Source organism: Stenella coeruleoalba (genome assembly GCF_951394435.1).
Source record: "Stenella coeruleoalba genome assembly, chromosome: 3".
In the NCBI taxonomy this organism is placed as follows: Eukaryota; Metazoa; Chordata; class Mammalia; order Artiodactyla; family Delphinidae; genus Stenella; species Stenella coeruleoalba.
The window spans coordinates 124,292,278-124,314,048 of NC_137148.1; the positions used below are offsets into that span (position 1 = coordinate 124,292,278).

The 21,771-nt window shown below is 42.8% G+C and overlaps 1 protein-coding gene across 3 annotated transcripts in view; it reads right to left on the reverse strand.

Annotated features, from left to right (window-relative positions):
- Positions 1 to 878: 878 nt before the first annotated feature.
- HTR4 (5-hydroxytryptamine receptor 4) overlaps positions 879 to 21,771 on the reverse strand; it is a 369,414-nt gene continuing 348,521 nt past the window's right edge. For 2 of the 3 annotated variants that reach the window (XM_079916532.1, XM_079916530.1), the window contains one exon: positions 879 to 1,707. In XM_079916532.1, the coding sequence (XP_079772658.1) occupies positions 1,620 to 1,707 (88 nt within the window). In that variant the 3' untranslated portion in view covers positions 879 to 1,619. The remainder of the gene's footprint in view (positions 1,708 to 21,771) is intronic. The other variant, XM_079916531.1, reaches the window with a different exon arrangement.

Sequence of the window (21,771 nt, forward strand, 5' to 3'; positions counted from 1 at the left end):
TGTGGGACTTTTGGTGCTAAAACCAGGGTGTTGGTCACCCTAATCCTATGTGGAGTCTGACCATCCTTCTCACCATTTCTGGGGACAGAGAGAAGAGGGAGGGCTAATGAGTTCTTCCCTCATGGATGAAATGAGTGAGAAAGAGGCAACTGTCGCTTCTGAGATCACTTGGGAAGGAAGGAGGGGCCCACAGCCCAAGTAGAAGGGCAAGGAGAACTGGTGAGGTTAGAAACTTACGGCACATCTTTATCTTGTAGTTCATGTTACGTATGCTCCCAACCATCCCCCACATTGCCTGTTCCCTAGGCTTCCCTATAAGGATCAGCAATTAACCCCTTCAGTAGGGTTTTTATCAGCAGCCAAAAGAAAGGCAACTGAAAAACCTCAGAGTCTCAACCTGAGGGGATAATTCACCCCAACATAAAGTCATTTGTTGGTAGCTTTGACATTAGGGAAGCATCTCCTTAGGAGATTGGAGGAAATGAGATACTGGAAAAGGTGTAGAAAAATGGTAGCCCAGGAACTTCACAGGCAGGAGGCCAGTGAAGTTTCCCAAGAAAGTAAGGCCCTAAAAGGTGTCTTATAGGAGCAACTGAGTTTCCCTCCCAAAATCTGAATTGTAGGACAATTCTCAATCGACATTCTCGGTAAAGATGTAGGTCCTTTCCCCATTGTCATGGAAGGGGAGTGAATCAAGATTTACTTCAAATGACCTCACAGCCAGTATGCCAATGAGAAAATGTCATCTTTAAACACACAGACACACACACACACACACACACACAGACACACACACACACACACACACAGACACACACACACACACACACACACACACACACCAGACCAGCTGTAAAGATGCCTTCTGGTAATGGATCCAAACCAAAACCTAAGCAGAGTTTCCAAAGTCTATCCCCAAGAAAAAAAGAAAAATATTCAGGTCTATGAACCAAAAAACACTGATGCTTCACTTGTCATAATTCAGTTCTTCTGGACAGACACTTGGCACTACTATCAACCTAATTTCATTATAAAAGCCTTGATTAATTCACCCACCAATGAAAGTCCAGAGGACGATGGCCAGAACGGAGAGGAAATAGGAGCTGTTGAGTTCAAAGAAAAGACTTAAAAGGGTGGGTAGGCGGCAGATCATTGTCTTCCAATATTTAAGGGCTCTCAGTGGAAGAAGGGGCCAACTGCTTGTTCCCAGATGCAACTAGAGCAGAGACAAATTTGTGTTCCAACAAAGGAAAGACCTTCCTTATAACTAAAGCTTCTCCACAATAGAAGGAACTGCCTTAGGAGGTAGTGAGCTCCTATCCCTGGAGGTGTACAAGCAAAGACTGACCAACTTCCAGGGATGCTATGGAGGATTCTGCTTCTGTGTTGGCCGCAAGCCTGCATCTGATGGTGCCTGAAGTCCCTTCTCAACTCTGAGATCCTCCATGCTCTGGCCTTGGATCCTGTCCAACCCTGTCATCCATGTACCTTTCCTGGGCCCTTGGTCCCACTGCCCCATGCCTCACTGGTGGTGATGAGGGTCAGGAGAGATGCCAGGGTATCCTGTTCATGCAGACATGAATGGGAATGAATGGCTTAGTTGTGAGCCACGTCCTCAATCAGAAGCATGATTCCAGGGATTCTGGGTCATGGTGTATGGGCAGTTTCTCAAATTCCTGATGATGTCCACTGTGCAGAACTCTGTACCTAGGAAGGATGGAAAGAAAGCTTGAGAATTTGACAGGCATCCTTCAGATGCACCGAAGACAGCACTCCCACCACTCTTGACTTCCTTTCTGCTGTACACTTCCGAGAGCATGGCGAGGTGGGGCCAGGCAGGGGCTGGTACTTCATCAAGAGGGAAGCCCAAATAACAGCATCTGAACTGTTTATTTTAAAGGTGAGGAACTGAAGTCCTGGAGGAAAGGGGTACATGGAGGGTGAGAGGCAGAGCTGGGATTGGTACCCAGATTTATTTCCCCATAACAAAGCCTGGGGCTCTCGTGTTACTCATCAAAATGGACCCTATGTACCACTTCAAGCAGTATCTAAATATGCTAAGTTCCCAAGGGATGGCTCTGGGTTCAGCAATAGCCAAGTTCTGACTGAGGTTAATAAACCACTCAGAGCCTGAAAGACAATGTAGCTCTATTTGTTAGCTGGATTCCTTTTGGTGACATCTGGGATAGTAAACCGATTAGATGAATCCAACAGCAAGTTGACTCTAAGCATCAGAGTGACATTTACTACTTGACAAGTGTTTATTATTTTTCTGCAGTATCACACGGTTACACTCAATATGTTAACTGCATTTAAATCAACCTCAACTGCAAGTGGGTCCTGTCATCAGTAACCCGGTTTCCAGCACCTGGCAGTTATTCTTATGACATTATACAGTTTAGGAGCGCTATTACCTCTCATTCCCAAGGCCAGTGTAAAGCCCATTCAGTAAAACAAATAAAAGAACACATACCACTTACTTGGCATCGTATGTTGACAACCAACTTGGGGGTGGTTTCTCAAGAATTATATTGATGCTTTCCTTTGAATTATAATAATTTATTGCTCACTCATGTTGGCTGGTTGGTATATACAAGGTACCAGGTACTAAACTCTCTCCATGCATTACCTTATGTAATCTGCACGACAGCCCCATGAGATGGTTATTATGTTTATTTTTCATTTAAGCAAAATGACACATAGCTTCAGTGACTTGCCCAAAGGAGTACAGGTAATATGTGAAGATACAGCCAATCAAACCTGGTCTATCTGATACCAACACCCACATGCTTAACTGGTTCTCACACAAGTAGCTATAAATTTAAAACAGTGAGTCTTAATCGGAACAATCTGGAGGCACTTTTGGTTGTCACGGCAGGGGCAATGCTACTGGCAGATATCTAGTGGGTAGAGACTGAGGATGCTGCTAAACATTGTTCAATACACAGCACAGACTCCCACAACAAAGTATTATCTGGCCACAGATGTCCATAGTGCCCCGATCTAGAATAAAAAGTCCTCCTAGCTGGATAGAAGCAGGTGTTAGCTGAGGAACACAAAGTGAAGGGCATGAGTCTGCTCTCACAGAACTGTCACTCCGGTGCTGCTAAGATAGAGGTAAGCAGACGGAATATGACCTGAAGAACCACAAGCACCTGCTAGGTGAGTGCTGAGGAGAAGAATGAAGTGGGAAGGGTTATAGAAAGGGTTGGATCACACAGTCTTCATGAGGGCAGCCAGGGCAGGTCCCAGTGAGATATGTGAGTAGAGGCTTTAGGGAGGTCAGCATTCCAGCTATTGAGTCATAATCTCTCAGCCTCAGCACCACCCTTCTAAGCTTGGCTTTGTGCTTCTACAAACCAAATGTTGGCTTGTCGGCTAGCTCCTATCAGGCTCCTCCAACTGGCAGAGCCTGGAAGCCTGGAAGGAGGAGAAGGACCTTGCTGCTCCTGTGAGCCTGCTACCTATTCCTGCTTCTCATGAGCATCACCCCAGCCATGCTTCGTCCGCCCAGCAGTGGCGATGCCTGGCAGTTGCCTTGCAGTAGCAGCGGAAAGTCTTGTTTACAGTCTTTCCAACTCTTGCATAACCAGCTTCACGGCAGCCCCTCAGAGATAGTGCCTCCTCCTCAGAGGTCAAGTTTCTGCTCTGTGGGATCCCTCTAAGTCTCTACATTTTTTTGGTTATTCCCTTTGTTCCCTCAGCCCTAGAGGGAGCAGTTGCTTCCTCCAGTTGCTACCTCCATATACACTATTAAAATATTGTTTAAATAGCTGGTGTGGTTTCTGTCTTCTGTCTGGATCCTGTGAGATATAATGAAGAATGGAGGCACGTGCATATCTGGGAGAAGAACATTCTAGGTGGAGGGAACAGCAACTGCAAAGGGCTTCAGGCTAGATCCTGTCTGGAACGTCTGAAGAAAAGCAAGGATGCTGGGCGCCAAGGCAGAAGGAGTGAGGGGCGGAATGGAAGGAGTTGAGAGCTGAGGTCAGTAAGGTAGCCGGGGCCAGAGGGTTGGCGTGGAGGAGCCACGGCTGGCAGGTCCCGATAAGGCTTTGACTTTTCCCACATGTGAAAGGTTTGAGCAGCGCCCTGACATGATCTGAAATGACTTCTTAGCAGGCTCTCTCTGGTTGCTCTACTGAGAGTAGATGGAATGGAGGTGGGGTGAGCACAGGGAGACCAGTTAGGAGGTTACAGCAATAATCCAGGTGACAGAGTAGTTTGCTGTTATACTTCATACCAGAAGGTTTAGCCTTTACAACTGTTCTCAGACGCTGTCACATGTGTCAGTGTCTCCCTTGCCTTGGCTCACCAACTGGAGGCTGTGTTATGCAGCATAGTGATGAAAACTAAGACTTGAGTCAGACAGACCTCATTCCCAAACCAGGCTCTACCACTTAACCATCTCTGTGATATTTAGCAAGTTATTCAATCTCTCTATGCCTCATTTTCCTCCAGTGTAACTGAGAGTGATGATACCGACCTCACAGTACTGGTGTGTGGACCAAATTGCATCATGTATGAAAAACGCTAGCACAGGGTCTGGCACAAAGGAGAATCTCAAAATATTGAAACTGAAATTATTCTGTTTACTTCTTTTCCTCAATACCTCATTTAGTTATGAGTATATAATAATGACAAGAATTATATATGCACAGCAGTTTACTGTTTAAAAATATTTTCCTCCTTTTTTTCCTTTATAGGTAAAACCTAAAAGAACTCAAGATGTAGAAGGTTCCCATATCTTGTCTTTCTCCCTTATCAGAATCACAAGAGCTCTTTTGGCAAGCATGTGTACCAAAACAGCACTAACTGATTTTCCCACCCATGACTTTATTTATAAGTAGCTCTTCAGGCCAGGCAAGGTAGGCAATAAGACCAATATTATACAGAGGAGAAAACTGAGACTCAGCTCAGTTAAGTGAGTACTGAGCATCATGGTAAGTGAGTGGCAAAGCCTGGCCAGGACCACAGTCAGATGCTTGCCTGTTGCTCTTGCCCCTGAATGGCATTGCTTAATGACTTAAATACAGGTCTTCAAACAAGGGCTCAGAACCAAACACCCCTGTGAAATGGGGCTGTACTGCAGTATCTGAAAATCATACACAGCTCATTTTATGAAGGAATTAGGATATACGCCAGGCATGATTTTTGGTAATTACATACATGACTTCATTTGTATCATTTACTTTTCACAACCCTAAGTGGTAGCAACTATACTGGGACCTACCTTACAGATGAGAAAACTGAGGCTCAGAGAAATCAAGCAGCAATTTATGTAAGGTCACAGTGTCCACGATGCCCACACTCTTAACCTCAAAACACACTCCTGAACCTTTGCCCTGTTCATGGCCAATAAGCCACGTTCACTGGCAATCAATCAAGTCCACATGAAGAGGGTGTCCTGGTTGAGGTACCTTTTGGCATTTCTGATCATATAAGAAGATATACTGCATGGAATCAGGCACACGTCTACAGAAGCCTTGAACACGTCTTTCCTGAGTATCTATTTCTCATGTGCTAGTAAGTGAATTGTTCAGAATAACAAGTGGAGACTCCCCTTCTCCAGAGTTCAGTGGAAAGGCAGCAGCTCTCGTTCCATGTGAGGCTGAGCAGACAGGCATGTGTTCTGTTACAACCTTTGGTTGGTCCTCTCACCGTGGTGGGTGATGCACCCAGAAAGGAGGAGCTAGTCTGAGATTTCCTTGGCAGGACTCTAGCAGAGGGCAGTGTGTCTCACATGGAGTCTGGCCTGCAGAGGTTTTCCCAAATCTTATGAGATATATTTTTAATTTGGTATTTTCACTTTGATAGTAAATAAACAATCTGAGCAGATTTGGGATGATCTAGAAGCCACCTTATGAACTCATACTGCCTTGGGAATTCAGAGCTTGAATTGCACTCAGGTCCACATGATGTTGTGGTGACAACGAATGATGGTGCAGTGTTTCTCTAATAAGGGTACATGAAAGTACATGATACTGCAGAACAGCATTCAAATCCTGACTCTACCATTTACTAGTTGTGTGACCTAATCAAGTAGATTAGTTCTACCTACCTCACAGCTTTGTTGGGACGATAAAATGAACAACTATAAAGAGCTTAGCAAAGGTCTGGACATGTAGTGGGTGCAGAAATCTTCACTGGTAAGGAAACCAAGGTGCAAAAAATGTGAATTTCCCAGGGTCAGAGAAGGAGTTATGTATGGAATGGTTAAGAGTATAGGCTCTTGAGTCAGAATGCCCGGGTTAAATCCTACCTCTGGCACCGACTAGCTCTGTGAATTATTCAAAATGTTCTGGGTTGTTGTGGGCATTCAGTGAAATAACGCACATAAAATGCTTATTAGAACAGTGACAGCCAGCTAGTAAGCACTCCATAAATGTTTATGAGAACTGTTCCTATTTGATGACAGAGGTAAGACTTGAACACAATGCTTGATAGCTGATTCAGTGCAGAAATCCATTCTTTAATCATTGATCAAGTGTTTGTTCACTTAGTCATTGATCACAGGGCTGAAAGAAACCTTGAAGATGGCTTTACAGACAAAGAAACAGCCCCAAAGAGAGACAGTCATCTGTTCTGAGTGGCAAAAGTCTCTCAGCTCTGTTTGGTGTAATATCTTACTTGCAATCTTGCAGCTGTGCTGGGGAAAGCAGACCCCAGATATGTGGGTGTACCTGGGCAGTTCCAAGTCCAGATGAAAAAACCCAACTGCTGTTTCCCAAGCAACAGCAAGGCAGGAGGCAGCTCCCTTCAAGCTGGGTTGCTTTCCCTCTTTACATTAATTTACTCAAGCATGACTGAAGCCACATTAGGTTTGGTAATTACCTGAGGCTACAATTCATTCACTGAGCAATTAGCATCACACTTAGAGCAGCCTGGATGTAATTAGTCGCATAATAATAGCCCCCTCTGCCTGCGCAGCCTAGTATTATAAGGAAATGATTAGACTTTATTACACATCATCCCGGCCCTACCCCGCATGGCATTGCTCATATGGAGGCGACTGCAAGATGTTTTAATTATTAAAACGCAAGGTGCATGAGTTTAAAGAGATTCAACCCTAAGACAGTTTCACGAAAGCCGGAGCCCCATTACCTGGAAACAAAGATCTCATCTTGGGTGTTTTTTGATGTTCAGGGAGAAGTGAGACTTTCAAATCTTAGGCATTTATTCATTCAGCCACTTATTTGTTTAAAAATATATTTTGAGTGCCTACCACTGTGTCACGCCCTGGAAGTAACAGAGCGGTGAGGAAAATCTACAGTCCCTGTCTTCGAGGAGCTCACAGTGTAGTACGGGAGACCCACAGTGAGATGGAAAATCGCAGGCCTGAGAAGTGTTAGGGATGAGAGGTATTTGGCGGTGCTGTGAGAACATGTCATAGGGGATGTGGCCGAGGTTAGTGTGTCAGGGTAGCGTGACTGAGGAAGTGAGGGAGATGAGAACTGAAAGATGGGTAGGGGTTAAACGGGTAAAGAGGAGGAAGATGTTGGCAAAAGGGCCAGCAAGAGTAAAAGACCACGGTCCTGAGGGTAGGTGTGCCTTGCGAGAGTAGAACACGGCGAGCATCACTTTAAGAGGAGAGTGAAGACTCAGAGACTCACCCTGCTAAGGGCTGTTATGCTCATCATAAGAGCAGCAGGAAGCTGGCTAAGGTAATGAGAATGGATTCATGAGGACTTCATGTTTTGGAAGAACATTCTAGCTGTGGTGTGTAGAATGGGCAGAGGTGAGGTTGGAGTGGGAGCCCAGAGGAAAATCAGGAGCCATCTTAGCTTCCTATTGCTTCTATAACAAATTACCACAAACTTATTAGCTTAAAAGAGTGCAAACTTATTATCTTACAGTTCTGGAGGTCGGAAGGTCAAAATGGGTCTCAATGGGCTAAAATCAAGGCGTTGGGCAGAGCTGCATTCTTTCTGGAAGTTCTAGGGGAGAATGCCATTCCTTGCCTTTTCCAGCTTCTAGAGGCTGCCCACATACCTTTGTTTGTGGTCTCAGTGCTCTAACCTCTGCTTCCACCATCACATCTCCTTCTCTGACTCTGACCCTCCTGCTTCTTTATTACAAGGATGCTTGCGATTACAGTGGGCCCACCCAGATAACCCAGGATAATCTCCCCATCTCAATACTTGTAGCTTAATCACATCTACAAAGTACCTTTTGCCACCTAAGGTAATACATTCATAGATTTGGGGGATTAGGATGTGGATCTCTTTGGACATTATTTTGGCTGACACAGGTGATTTCCTTTTCTTTTTTTTAGATGGAATATGCTCATTTTAATTTAACATTGTTATTATGCTTAGAGTAATTTTTTTTTTGGCAGTGTGGACTGGCTCTATTTTTATTTTTAAAAATTTTTATTGTTAATTTACAATGTTGTGTTAATTTCAGGTGTACAGTAAAGTGAATCAGTTACACATATACATCACAGGTGATTTTCAAGGTGTCTAGAGATGTTAGTGACTCAGAGATGTGGGATGGTAGCAGTGGAGGTGTTGAGAAACAGTCAGATTCAGGATATATCTTGAAAACAGAGCTGACAGGACCCACTGATGCATTGGACATGGGGGCAATGAGGGCTTTCAAGGTACAGCATGGGCTAGGCAAGGTGCAGAGGCAGGAAAGAGCTTGGAGTGACGTTTGAGGAATGGTGAATGTTCTAAGAGTGTATCCTACATGGTGAGGATGGGGGTGCTGGGAGATGAGGCTTAAAGGAGGTAGAGGCCCCATGACTGAGGGTCTTAAAAGCTAGGCTCAGAAGGTTGGGCTGAGTCTTAGGTAATGGAGAGTGAAATGAACACTGGCTGCACTGTGGGGAATAACTGGGACGATTGGGACACTGAGACCAGTGTGGAGCCTCGTTCCTCCAGAAGAGAAAAGACAGGTCTAAAGCACAAGTAGGAGCAGTGGGCAGGAGGAAAGAGAAGGACCTTCCAGACAGTGATGGGCAGGACATGCTCACTGATTCCACTGACCGTGAAGGGTGTCCAGTCTGAGTTTAGCCTGAAGACCTAAGTGGATGCTCATGTCATTCATTATGGAGCCCTCAAGCCCCCTGAGACTTTTCTTCTCCAGGAGAAACACCTCCAGTCCTTCAGGATTCCTCATAGACCAGGGTTCCTATTCTCCCTCGGCTCCCTGGTTGTTCTGCTCTGGACTAGCTTATCTCTGTCATTAGAAAACAGATATTCTTGTTAACAGTTAAGGGATTTTGGCCTCAGGTCCTCTCTTTGATTATCAGTGGAGCCAGGATCAAAATCCACACCTATGATTCAGCTGTTTGTATTTACACAGACATTTATAGTGATTCCAAAACAGGGAATGCTTCCTTTAACTGTGTTCCTCTCTTGGCCTCCCCACCCCATGCCATCACGGGCTCACAATCTCTTACATGTGCTTCTTCACCATAGGACACAGCTGTGGCAGTGCTCCCCAGCCCTTGTCTTCCATAATCTAAGGACAAGTCCCCACCCCTGCAGGAGGCTCTACCTACTGGCCATAGCAGAGTCCAAAGTTACTCTGCTTCTACCTCCAGGAAATATGTGACTGGGGACTTGGAGATATTATCAGGGTCTTAGTGCTTGAACTGAGAATGGGAAGGGCTGCCTGGGGGAGCCAGGTTTGACCCATGTGTTCATAGAATCAGAGAAAGTTGATCCAGAAAGAGAAAAGAATGAAGTTGATGTACAGTGAAAACTAGACAAGAGATTATGATCTCAGAGAGGTGGAAAGAGGAACACTAATCCCTAAAAGCACCCATATTCCTTATTTGTCACCATGAAAGCCAGTAAATTTCCTGCTCTGGGGATCCATGAGATACCTCTGTATCTTTCCAATAAATCTCCCTTTGTTTTTCTTCAGGAAGCATGAATGGGCTTAGAGCCTGTGGTAGGCACTGTGAGTTATTTACTTTAAAGTATGTGCCCAGGGCTTCCCTGGTGGCGCAGTGGTTGAGAGTCCGCCTGCTGATGCAGGGGACATGAGTTCATGCCCCGGTCCGGGAAGATCCCACATGCCGTGGAGTGGCTGGGCCCGTGAGCCATGGCCGCTGAGCCTGTGCGTCCGGAGCCTGTGCTCCGCAACGGGAGAGGCCACAACAGTGACAGGCCTGCGTACCGCAAAAAAAAAAAAAAAAGTATGTGCTCACACACTCTTCTGTCTTTCTAATACAGCCTGTCTCCTAGTACAGGCAAAAACACTGCTTGACAGCTAAGGGTTTGGCCTCTGATCTTCTGATCAATGACTTGAAGGTCTGCTAGGGGAATCTGATGGAAAATGTTTTCCTCCTGAATAAAAGACAAGTATGATAAGAGTCTGCCTTATCTTCTAGCATTTGGTTGTGGTTATGTGAGAAGGATACAATGTTTGGAGCTGTTGCAACTAGTTTGTGACCATGAGAGTATCATCCAGAACGAAAACTAATAGGCTGAAAAGAGCAGAGGAAAAGCATCTGGGTTCTTCACAGTGTTATTGAATTACTGAATTAACCAATACTAAAACTACCAAACTCTACCAAACCAAGCTTTCTATCTTGTAAATGGATAATCTTATTTTTTAAAGTTAATTTTACTTAGGCATTCTAGTGCTTATAGGCCAAAGTATTCTAAATGACATAACGCCCATGATCCCTGTCTTCCACATCTACTATGACTTCCCAAATTCTGCTACATCCAAATCCTACCCACCCTTTAAGACCCATTCCAGAAGACTTCTACACCATCCATGAGCATTTAGTGTTGACAGGAACACAAATTATCTGCTAATGTGAGGTGTCTGATTGGACATATGTCTGGCCTCCTGACACTCCTGGAAGGCAGAGCCCATATCTTATTATATGATAAGAAGAAACAATCTTTCAGCCCTGTACTTTTATTTATTTATTTATAAAAATAAATTTATTGGGCTTCCCTGGTGGTGCAGTGGTTGAGAATCTGCCTGCCAATGCAGGGGACACAGGTTCGAGCCCTGGTCTGGGAAGATCCCACATGCCGCGGAGCAACTAGGCCCGTGAGCCACAATTACTGAGCCTGCGCGTCTGGAGCCTGTGTTCCACAAGAAGAGAGGCCACGATAGTGAGAGGCCCGCGCACCGCGATGAAGAGTGGCCTCCACTTGCCGCAACTAGAGAAAGCCCTCTCACAGAAACGAAGATCCAACACAGCCATAAATAACTAAATAAATTTAAAAATAAATAAATAAATTTATTTATTTATTTTTGGCTGTGTTGGGTCTTTGTTGTTGTGGGTATTTCTGGTTCTCAATCTTTCCATGAGAGGGAGACTGAGAAAGCTATCCTAGCACAAAACTTACATCATGGGTTGGGTCATTGCCATGGAAAACCCCTGGCAAAGAAGCTAGGAGTCTGTGGATACAAAAGGAATATTTTTCAACTGGTATAGGATGGGAAGGTGTTATAAACTGAATTTTTTTAATCTCTCCCCAAATTCATATGTTAAAGTCCTAAACCCAAATATGATGGTATTTGGAGATGGGGCCTTTGGGAGGTAATTAGGTTTAGATGAGGTCATAAGGGTGGGGCATCCATGATAGGATTAGTGCCCTTATAAGAAGAGGAAAAAAGAACTGAGTCCTCTTTCTCCACCCTCACTGCCATGCTCTCTCTGTCTCTGTCTCTCTCTCTGTCTGCCATGTGAGGATAGTGACAAGGCATCTGTCTGCCAGACAGGAAGAGGATTCTCACTGGGAACCAAATCTGCCTCCACCTTGATCTTGGATTCCCCAGCCTCCCAAACTGTGAGAAATAAATCTCTGATGTTTAATCTACTTGGTCTATGGTATTTTGTTATAGCAGACTGAGCAGACTAATACAGGAGATCTCAAGGAGTCAAAGAAAGAATATGGATGGAGAGAGCAGGAAACAACAGTACAGATTGTGGAGATAGGACTTTTTTGCCGTTAGTCATTAACTCAGGAAAACCTAAGGCATCAAGAGAAAATGAACTAGCAGAGGGGCACGTGCATGTACGTGTTTCTGTGAATCTTTTACTAGCAACACTGCATTTATCTAAAGGTCAGGTATCCAGTGACCTTAACTATCCAGAAACCTGCACTGAGGTGTTTTTTGTTTGTTTGCTTGTTTGTTCTTTTTAAAGGTCTCTGAGTAATCAGAGTAGTTGTCCCAAAGGTGTGGACTTTCCTTGTGGTCTTCCTCGTTTTTCACTCGGAGAATATTTAAACTTAGTTTGCATACAACTCTAGAAAGCTTGGTTCTTCCACACACAGCAGAGGAGAGACTGGAAACTAGGATGGGAAGGGAAATACGTAATGCTAGTGGTAGATAAACTGATTGCAGGAAAAATGATAGCTGACATGTGCAAAGAAAAAAGAAACATAAGAAGGTCAACAAAATCAACATAGCAAAACCAACCAGGGCTATATAGGGCAGAGGAAAATATTTCAAACATCCCTCAAGGCCATTACTGTAGTGTAAAATAACTTAATAATGGAAATTCAAAATAATGACTTTGAACAAAGTTACTCAAAATCTGATTTGATACTAGGGGAATCCAAATAAAGTCTGTAGTTCACTTAATAGTATTGGATAAATGTTAATTTTCTAGCTTTTGATAAATGTTCCATAGCTATGTAAAACGTTAGCATTGGGGGAAGCTGTGTGAAAGGTACATAGGCACGCTATGTACTATCTCTGTATTATTTTTCTATAGATATAAAAGTGTTTCAAAGGAAAAGATTTCTTAAAAAATGGAAAAAAATCAGTTTAGTCACAATCATTTGTTTGAGAAAGTTGGAGTTCACCACTTATAGCCAAGGAGATGCAGGATGAATTGGGGTCTGGGATAACCCAGATGAGCCTCTGAGGACCACGATAACACTGGCTGAATTCAGCTCAGTCAAGTGCTCATCTCCCAGAGGGCTTGGGAAGGCTATGCTCCCAGAACAGGGAAGAAGCCCCAATCAAAATTTAAAATTAGGGAATAGAAAATAAAACAAAGCTCTCAAACCATGCAAATCTTTGGCCTTCAGATCAACAGCAATCAAGGTCCAGAAGGAACTCTCTTGGCATGGCAGGCCTCTGCCAACAACCATGATATTTCTAGGATATATGATGTGTCCACTGGACTCAACCTGGTCCAGTGAGGACAGAAGAATAAGCAGAAACCAAGGGCATTTTGTAGGAAGAAGTGAATGGACAGATGCAGGCAGACTCACAACACAGACAGTGACAGACTTACAGAGCACGTTCAGAGCTAGACAGGAACTGGTCTATTGCAGAAAAGCAGGAGGAAGCTGGAGACAGAGGAACAGCCACTTTTAGTTGAAACAGAAAACAGCCACAGATGAGGAAGAGCCAAGCAGAAGTTGGGAAAGAAGAAAAGAAAGAAAACACAGAGGTTAGTGGATTGGTGATCTTAGCCCAAGCAAGCATTCTACTAGGCTCAAAGTGCCTTTAGGGGAGGATAAGGAGGGGAGCATAACATGGTTATGCCACACTGTACCTCTGGAAAGAACTTTTATAGCCAGAATCTCATTTGAGTCACACAAACTCTTGGGAGGTTTACAGTGCAGGTTACTACCTTAATTTACCAAGTCATAAAACAGGCACAGAGAGGAAAGTTATTTGTCCAAGGGCACCCAATAGTTAGCATCTAAGGCAGAACAAAAGCCAAGTGTTCTGAATTACCTTTCATGGTATCATGGCCAAGATATGTACAGAAAGCCACCCTCTTTCCTTCCCCTTCCTCTTCCTCATCATTAGCCAGGCCCCATCCTTGCATGAATCATCCCATATAATATTCCCATATACAATATCCCCATATATAATATTCCACCAACCTTGTGAGGTAGGTACTATTAACCCTCATTTCCTAATGTGGAACCTGAGGCTTAGTAAATGCAGTGTGACCAAAATAATCTAGTTAGTAAGAGGGAAAACCGTGACTCGACCTCAAGGTCCTCTGACTCAGAAGCACACACCTTTAAACTGAGCATCGTGACCTCAGAGCCTCCCTTCTTAAAGGCTAGAGCAACTTATTCACCACCCCCATCCTCCCCACCCCCAGATTCTGGACCAGGCAAGCAACGAAGCTCTTCTCGAGCTCTGGGTCCCATTCCAAGAAGGAAAAGCCATGCATGGCTTCCTCATATTTCCCAGAGATACTGTATTAGGAAACCCCATCCAAATATCCTCTCCATACCTTCAGGGCCCCAGGTTCTAAGAGGCTCTCCCTACTCTGCCCACTTCTTCTCTCATCAAAACATCAAATTCTACTTCAGATGAGGCAAGAGACCAGACAGAAAACCAGGAACCTGGAGTTAGAATTCTTAAGGGCAATCTGATTAAAATAATTCACCATAAAGATTAAAAAGCACAGACCATACCCTCTTTGCCCTTCTTCCCTCTTCTTTAGCTAACCTCCGATGATATGTCTGTGCTGAGGGATCTTTGAGAATGTAGTTGGGTTTGGCCACTTCCTCCTTACAGCCACCTCTGGCCATCTCAATGTTATTCCCTTTCCCTCTTTTAAACAAACATAGCACTTCCTGTTTCTATAATTCATTTGATGACATAAACTGCCTGTGACAGCCCTTACTGTGGCTTGTTAAATACAACTGTATATGCATTTAAGTAGCATGTTTCCAGATAAATTACAAGCCTCTTGTGGGAAAGAACCATAACTTATTCATCTAGCACAGTTATTATTTTATTGGCCATTAGCCAAGCAATGGTGGTTGAGAGTCAAATGTCCAAAATTCTCATCTCAGCTCCATTACTTAGAAGCCTCCCAATCTTGGACCTCCCTATGCCTCAGTTTCCTCCTCTGACATAGAGATAAAAGCAGTACCTCCCTCAGCCAGTTATGGTGAGGCATGATCGTATGTGCTCATTATGCCTGGCACGGTGCTCATGAAATATTAGCCAGTACTGTGCTAGTCAAACATTAAGTTAACTACATGATTACATAGTGATATGGACCCACAACTTTTTCTTCCTTCAACTGGTTCTCTGTAGCCCTTCACTAGCCTGATGACATGCCTTAATATCCTTCACGAATAAGACTCTCTAAACACTCATCCAAACACTATGTCTATTCTATGAAAAGTTTCAATTTCAATAACTCGTATGCTGGCATGAAAATTTAAGAAAGAAACTCAGAAACTTTCAGTGGGCTATAAATAATCACAGATTTAAATATCTGGGTGTCTGTTTGCATGATATGCTCTCCTGGAAATCAGACAATTGGTATCTGGCCACTCAAACACTAGGAGCTGTGATGCATTCTAGTGCAAGAGGAGCTGAGACCACTCCTTGGCTCTGGGTCTTCCACAGTTCAGTGGTTTCCAGAATCTGTGCGGGGGCTGGGATTACATGTAGGATAATACAAACTATTACAAATAACTAATACTTGGCACATATGTGTTAGACCTTCATAATAACTTAATTAAAAATTTAACTACTCTTACATATTTATATATTTCCTTTTAAATGCAAGTAACAACATTGTTTTTCTTGGATATAACCCTTAACGAGTTTAATGAGCAAACTTTTGGGAGTGCAACGTGTAGGTAAGCTATAGACATGTCTGAAATAGTGAGCAGTTCTGGGGGGGATAAAAGCCTTTCCTTATGAAAATCTCAGAAGATATAAGTCTTACAAACACTTTTTTTTTGCACTGCAATACACTTAAACATGGGAGATGAGATTAAAGTTACACATTGAAGAAACAAGATGAAATTTAAAATATTACTATAAAATAAAAGTTTAGATTTTCATAAATTTTATAATTTGTATTTAAGACCTCACTGTCTGTCCCGTCTGTGTCAACCCTGCTGAATAGTTTTCCTGTGACCTCTGGCTGTTTGAATTTTTACTGGCTGGAGTGATCATGTAAGACCTCGTCTAGTTGGAATCTATGTTTTTATATACAGAGATTGTTCCTTACATTTGTACTGCAGACCACGATCTTACAAAGCCTTTGACAATCATCATTTTATTTTTTACTCACCACAAACCCAGGAGGTTGGTATTGTGAAAGTTTGAATGGAAAGAAGTCACACATCCTTTCCCCTGCCCAGACAATGTAGAAGACCACGCTAACTGATCTGTTTTATCTTTCTTAAATTCAAACACGGTCCAGGCAGAGTCTTGGCCTGGCAGCTTGGGACACAGCTGAGGTAGGTCACAGACCCAGGAAACAGCACCGTGCAGGCTGACTTGGCTGTTGTTTGGATGGGGATGTGACAGGCTGGGGATTGGTTGGTCGTTAGCCAACTGCCTCGCAGCAGGTGTTAGGAAAACTCAAAGCCAGAGAAACAAGGCTTGGTGGCAGATAGAGGGAAGAGGTCAGGCAGAGAGCTGGGATCCTAGTTAACGGCTCAGAGTGCTTCAAACACCTGGACAGCTCCTGCCACCTGCTTTGACTAAGAACCCTGGCTTTCCTGATTAGGTCAACCCCTGTTACTCTTGGAGGAAGTCTTTGCTACTAGAAAGGGTCTTATCCACAAATTCTGAGTTAATACCTTAAAATCATTTGCCATAGGCGCAGAAGAGAAGCATACATCTGACCCAAGGTAGGGACCCACAGCAGAGTCCTCCCTGGGCAGGGAGGTCATATCATCCTCTTCCTCAGACTAAGGGCTCTATGTCTCCTGGACAACAGTTGAGGACCAAGTCTCAGAGCTGTTTCTAAGCAAAGCTTAATGTCATAACCAAAGGCAGCTTCCCCTAGCATGGCAAATCCCTATCTACAAAGTGTTCTTCCATTTATTCTGCTTTATACATCAGGGGCAATGATGAAACTTCTTAAGGGTAATTTTCATTATTTTTGCAGCAACAATATGGGGAAACACAACTTTACATACTGCCCAACAACAGCATCTATTTGAATCTACTACCTAAAAAAAAAATCTGACCTAAAGTTGTTCTAAGCTGAAGCTGATTAGAAATGACTGGGACTCCTTCTACGAGCTAACTTTGAAATATCACCTATTTTTATAGTCATCAACCCACTCTAAGGTTGTACCACTATGATCTTAACAACTTGCTTTAACATGACTCTTAGTGCACACTTTGTTCAAATGTGCTTTAGCCTTTGGCCAAAACCAAATAAAATACAGCTTTGATCTGACCACATCAGCTCTGCTGTCAAAAATGTCCTGGCTCCTTACCTCACACTTCCCTACTCCAGGGACCTCTGCTTGTCCCTAGTGGCAGGCTAAGGTCTAGCACATTCTGAAGCCATCTCTGTCTGCCCTGGATAGGAATTATTAGAAGGGATCTGGCTGCTGTTGATGAATTTCACTCTCTGCAGCATTAACAATGAGGTCCTGCAGGGGCGTTGTGTTTGTTTGGTCAGGGCTTTTTCCATTAGGCTTTGTCATCAGCAGTTGGCTGGTTACAAACGCAGTCCTAAGATCGAATGGCTGGAATCCAATTATCCCAGCTTCCTGTCTGTAGAGCCCTGCCAGGGAAGAACACAGGCGTGTTTGCCTGCCTTGTCAGGCTCCCAGGACTCAAAGTATATCATTTGGAGAAAACAAACAACAGATCCCCAGATGTTCTGATGGAGCGGCAGCATGGTGCGGAAAGAGGAAGCACTGGTCCAGACGCAACATCTAACACTATTCTATATACTGCCTCTTCCTGCCTCAGTGTCTACCCCTTCAGTTCTTTGAGCTTCTGCTTCTCATTTATTAGTGGGAGATCATAACACCAATCACTGGGCTATTGGGAGCTTTTTAATGAGATGATGTATATGAAAGAGCTTTGAAAACTATAATGATTATGGTGATGATGATAATAGTAACAAGGTTAACTGACATTTACTGAGTGCCTATCATGAGAAATGCACCCTAGTGGGTGTTTAATAGACACAATCTCATTTAATACCCACAAACATCTTTTGAAAAATTGGTGATGATGGTAATAATGATATTAATAACAAAAGCTAACATTTCTTAAGTGTTTACTATATACCAGCCTCCAGCATCAGCATTTTATGCATGTTAACATAAGTAATCATTACATCATGTGAAATAGGTACTATTATCATCTCTAACTGACATATGAGAAAAATTGGATACAGCAGTTGGGTAATCTGCTCAAGATCAAGCTGGTGGTAAGAGGCCACAAGGATTCAAACATAGGCATTCTGGTTGTAGAACAGAAGCTGGCAAACTTTTTCTATAAAAGACTAGATGTAAGAATTTTAGATTTGGGGCCCACATGCCATTTCTGTTGCATATTCTTCTTGTTTTTTGCGGGGGGGCTGGTTTAGTTCTCATTGTTGTTGATTTTTTAAACCCCTTTACAAATGTAAAAACCATTCTTATCTCAAGGGTTACACAGAAATAGGCTGAGAGCTGGATGTGGCCTACCATAGTTTAATGACCCTTGCTCTAGAGATAATTTCAATTTTACAGATAAGGAAACTAATGCTCAAGTACTTAAGTAATTGAAATCAGGATTTTAATCCAGTTTTGTCTGCTTCCAGAAAATGTATCAACCCATACTCTATTGCTTTCATGTATGCTGTTAAAATGTAAGATATTACCACTGAGTTAGGGATGCTATAGTCATCCCAGTCAATTTCCAGAGAATAGGTTTTTCTTATTCGAACAGACTTGGGGACAAGATAACAGCTGAGATTTAGCAGACCCAATGCCTAGTACAGTGCCTGATGCATAGTAGGCATGTCATATATCTCTATTGAGTGAAATAATTTTGATTTCTGATTAGATTCAGTGATTAACCAAGATTTCAGCCATTTGCTCAAACTCTCTAGACCTTGTGTTTGAGTCTGTAAATGAAGGCAATGACATATTCTTTTATCTAGCTCATAGGGAATCTATAACAATTTATGAGATAATTTCCATAGAACTATTTGGAGAAAAGATATTATGTAAAGAAATATAATCTCCACAATGAATTGTTCTATTGACAGCAATGGCACTTGGAGACTTATTTATGACTTTGAAATAAATACATCACTAGCCAGAAACAGTAGAATAGGGACAAGTCTGTGACTTCATCAAGTTAATATTGTTGTATCCACCAATACAATCTCATAATAAAGCAGGGATCTTTATTTTAACCTTCGGTTTTTACTTCAGGGAATAAGTGAACTTCTTGGAAATGTATTCAAAATTCTGTCCAGATTTCTAGAGGGAAGGCCACAGATTTTATCAGACTCTCAAAGAGTTTTATTATACCCTAAATGTTAGAACTACAATAAAACTGCTGCAGTGTAGTCTGCACCTGATGAGGAAAAGGGAAAGATAAAACGTGCCAGTGTGTAGTGATCAGTGCTAGGTTTTCCAGATACCCCTGTCAGTATGATGCTTTGCTATACTCTCAAGATACCCACTTAGGATCCTAAAGCAGCTCACCAGTTCCCCACTGGCACAGGAGTCTGTCTAAAATCCAACCAGATTAATCACCTGTCTAATCTGGGTGCAGTGACAAACACTCAGGGTAACCAGCAGGGTAAAAGCAGCTACAAAACGCAGCAACAGGGTCTTTTCCAGTTTTATCTTTACCCCCAAGATCAGGCCCACAGAGACTGTCATAACAAGGCTTTTTTTGTTTGTTTTTCATTACTAGCACCTAGCACAATGCCTGGCACATAATGGGTGTTTAATAAAAATTTATTTGAATGCAGATTAGGGTAATAATGATATTGATAAAAATTATTCCTTACATTCCTGGTATGCTTAATAAGATTGTGTCATTCCATTATCTCTTAAGATACTCTCAAGTATACAGTCTATATGGACTCATTTGTCTTTGTCAATTAGAGGGTGTTTTTTTACTTTGTACTGTTTATTGTTGGTGATAGTTTTATGCTGAGATAGCGAGTTTGGATGCTTCTCTTTTGTTTGTGAGCCTGAGAGCAACCGTCCTTGGAGATTATGGCTGTTGCCCCAGGGAATTAGGTTCTGTGGGCCTAGACCAGGGTGGGCTGGATTAGGCTTCACAGACAAGGCAGTCCATGAACTAGGCCTTGCCTTTTAATGGCAAGTGGTGGGAGAGAAGCACAGTGGGCTGCTGCTGCAGAGCAGGGAGAAATCACATATGGACCTAACAGCTGTAAAAGGAAGTGCTACTTGGCTCATTTTTACTCATTCCACTCTGAGTTGGGCATTGTGTTATGGGTGTGGACAATATATGGATGAGCAACTGGGACTCACTTTAAGTTTTCGAGTAGAGCTGTTGAATATGGAAAGTTTTCAGCATATAGAACATTTTAGGGGGGTGTTATTTAGTTTTTCTTTCCGTTAGTTGTTTTGTGTATATGTGTGATTTAAAAACTAGACTAACCTATACAGATGTAAAAGGAAAAGAATTAGAAGATAAAGGTAGTTATCTAGTGTAAGGTGATGGGGAACAAGCTCTAAGGGGTGGCAGTGAAACTGGGAGAAAAGACTAGATTTAAGTCTTTTCAAAGGAAGAGAATTTGGAGACTAAATTTAAGCATAAAAGGTAAAGAAATCAGAGATGACTTCCCACCTGGAATACTAGAATAATAATAATAATACTTTGCATTTGTTGCCCATTCCTATACATTTTAGAATACTGTGTCTTAATTAACCTCACTGGACTTACCACTTTTTGCCTGGCTTTCTAGTTTTTGTGACTGTATCTTTTCCTGGCTACTAACGTGGAAGCCATCAAAGGCCAAAGAAAAAAATTTGATTTATCTCTCCTCCAGTAGCACAAAAACCTTTGTCAAGTGAATAAAGTTTGGTATCTGTGAGGGGGGCTAGGGCATATGTTTTATGAGAAATTTGAGACCCAGAGGGGAAGTGACTTTCCAGAAGTCACCCAGCTGGTGAGGGACTCAAGGCGGAATCAGAATCCATGCTTTTTTTTCCCCATTATACAAGCTATCACAAGTGAAACCATCAGTTGCAAAGGAAGGTTTAAACAGCAAATAAATGCCAGAAAATTAGAAAATAAATAGAGACTGCTCTCCACTGAGAGGGCTGCTATTAGATGAGACAGAATTCTGGAATGACTTTGGCTTTTACTTTTATAAGCTCAATGTTTCCGGAAGGCTCTGCATTGAGGAAAGGAGATGCAGTAATAAGGGTAGCCCTGATAAAACCACTCTTTCCTGGTTCCTTCCACTGACTCACATCCCCTTGACCAACTGCCCACTCTCTGGCTGGCTGGTACAAGAGGTCCACCAGAAATGGTGCCTTGGCTCAGTCAGCCAGGGGCTTTTCACTTGAAATTATGAATCCCTGGCTTCCCTTCCCTTTCACAAAGCCTTAGGAATGGATGACTCACAGTCTCCTCCAAGGCAAGTTCCTGAGGATGATAAAGAGAGATGGCTATAAGGCTTTGGAGAAAGAATGTGGGGTGGGAGAGAGGGTCTGTGTTCTGGCCAAGAATTTCATCATTAAGCAGTGGCATATGGGCCCCCATTTGGACCCTGTTGACAAGAAGACCATATCCTAATGATTATCATGCTAATTCAGGAGACCAAGGCTGGAATAAAATGACGTAACCCCCCAATGGCATTCAATACTGAGAAAGACTCAATTGAAATTGAATTATCTGATCTCAACCAAGTTTTTTAAAAGCACAGATAATGTCTGACCTTTCATCCAAGGCTCCATTTAGGATACCAGGATACTCACACATATTATAAAATGTCTTCTAATTTTGGAGGGAATGTCTCTTCAAAGTTTGATGACATTGTTCTGTCTCATACCTTCTACACAAGCAGAAAAAAAGAGTATGAACTCTCAGGATAGGCAAATCTAGGCTTAT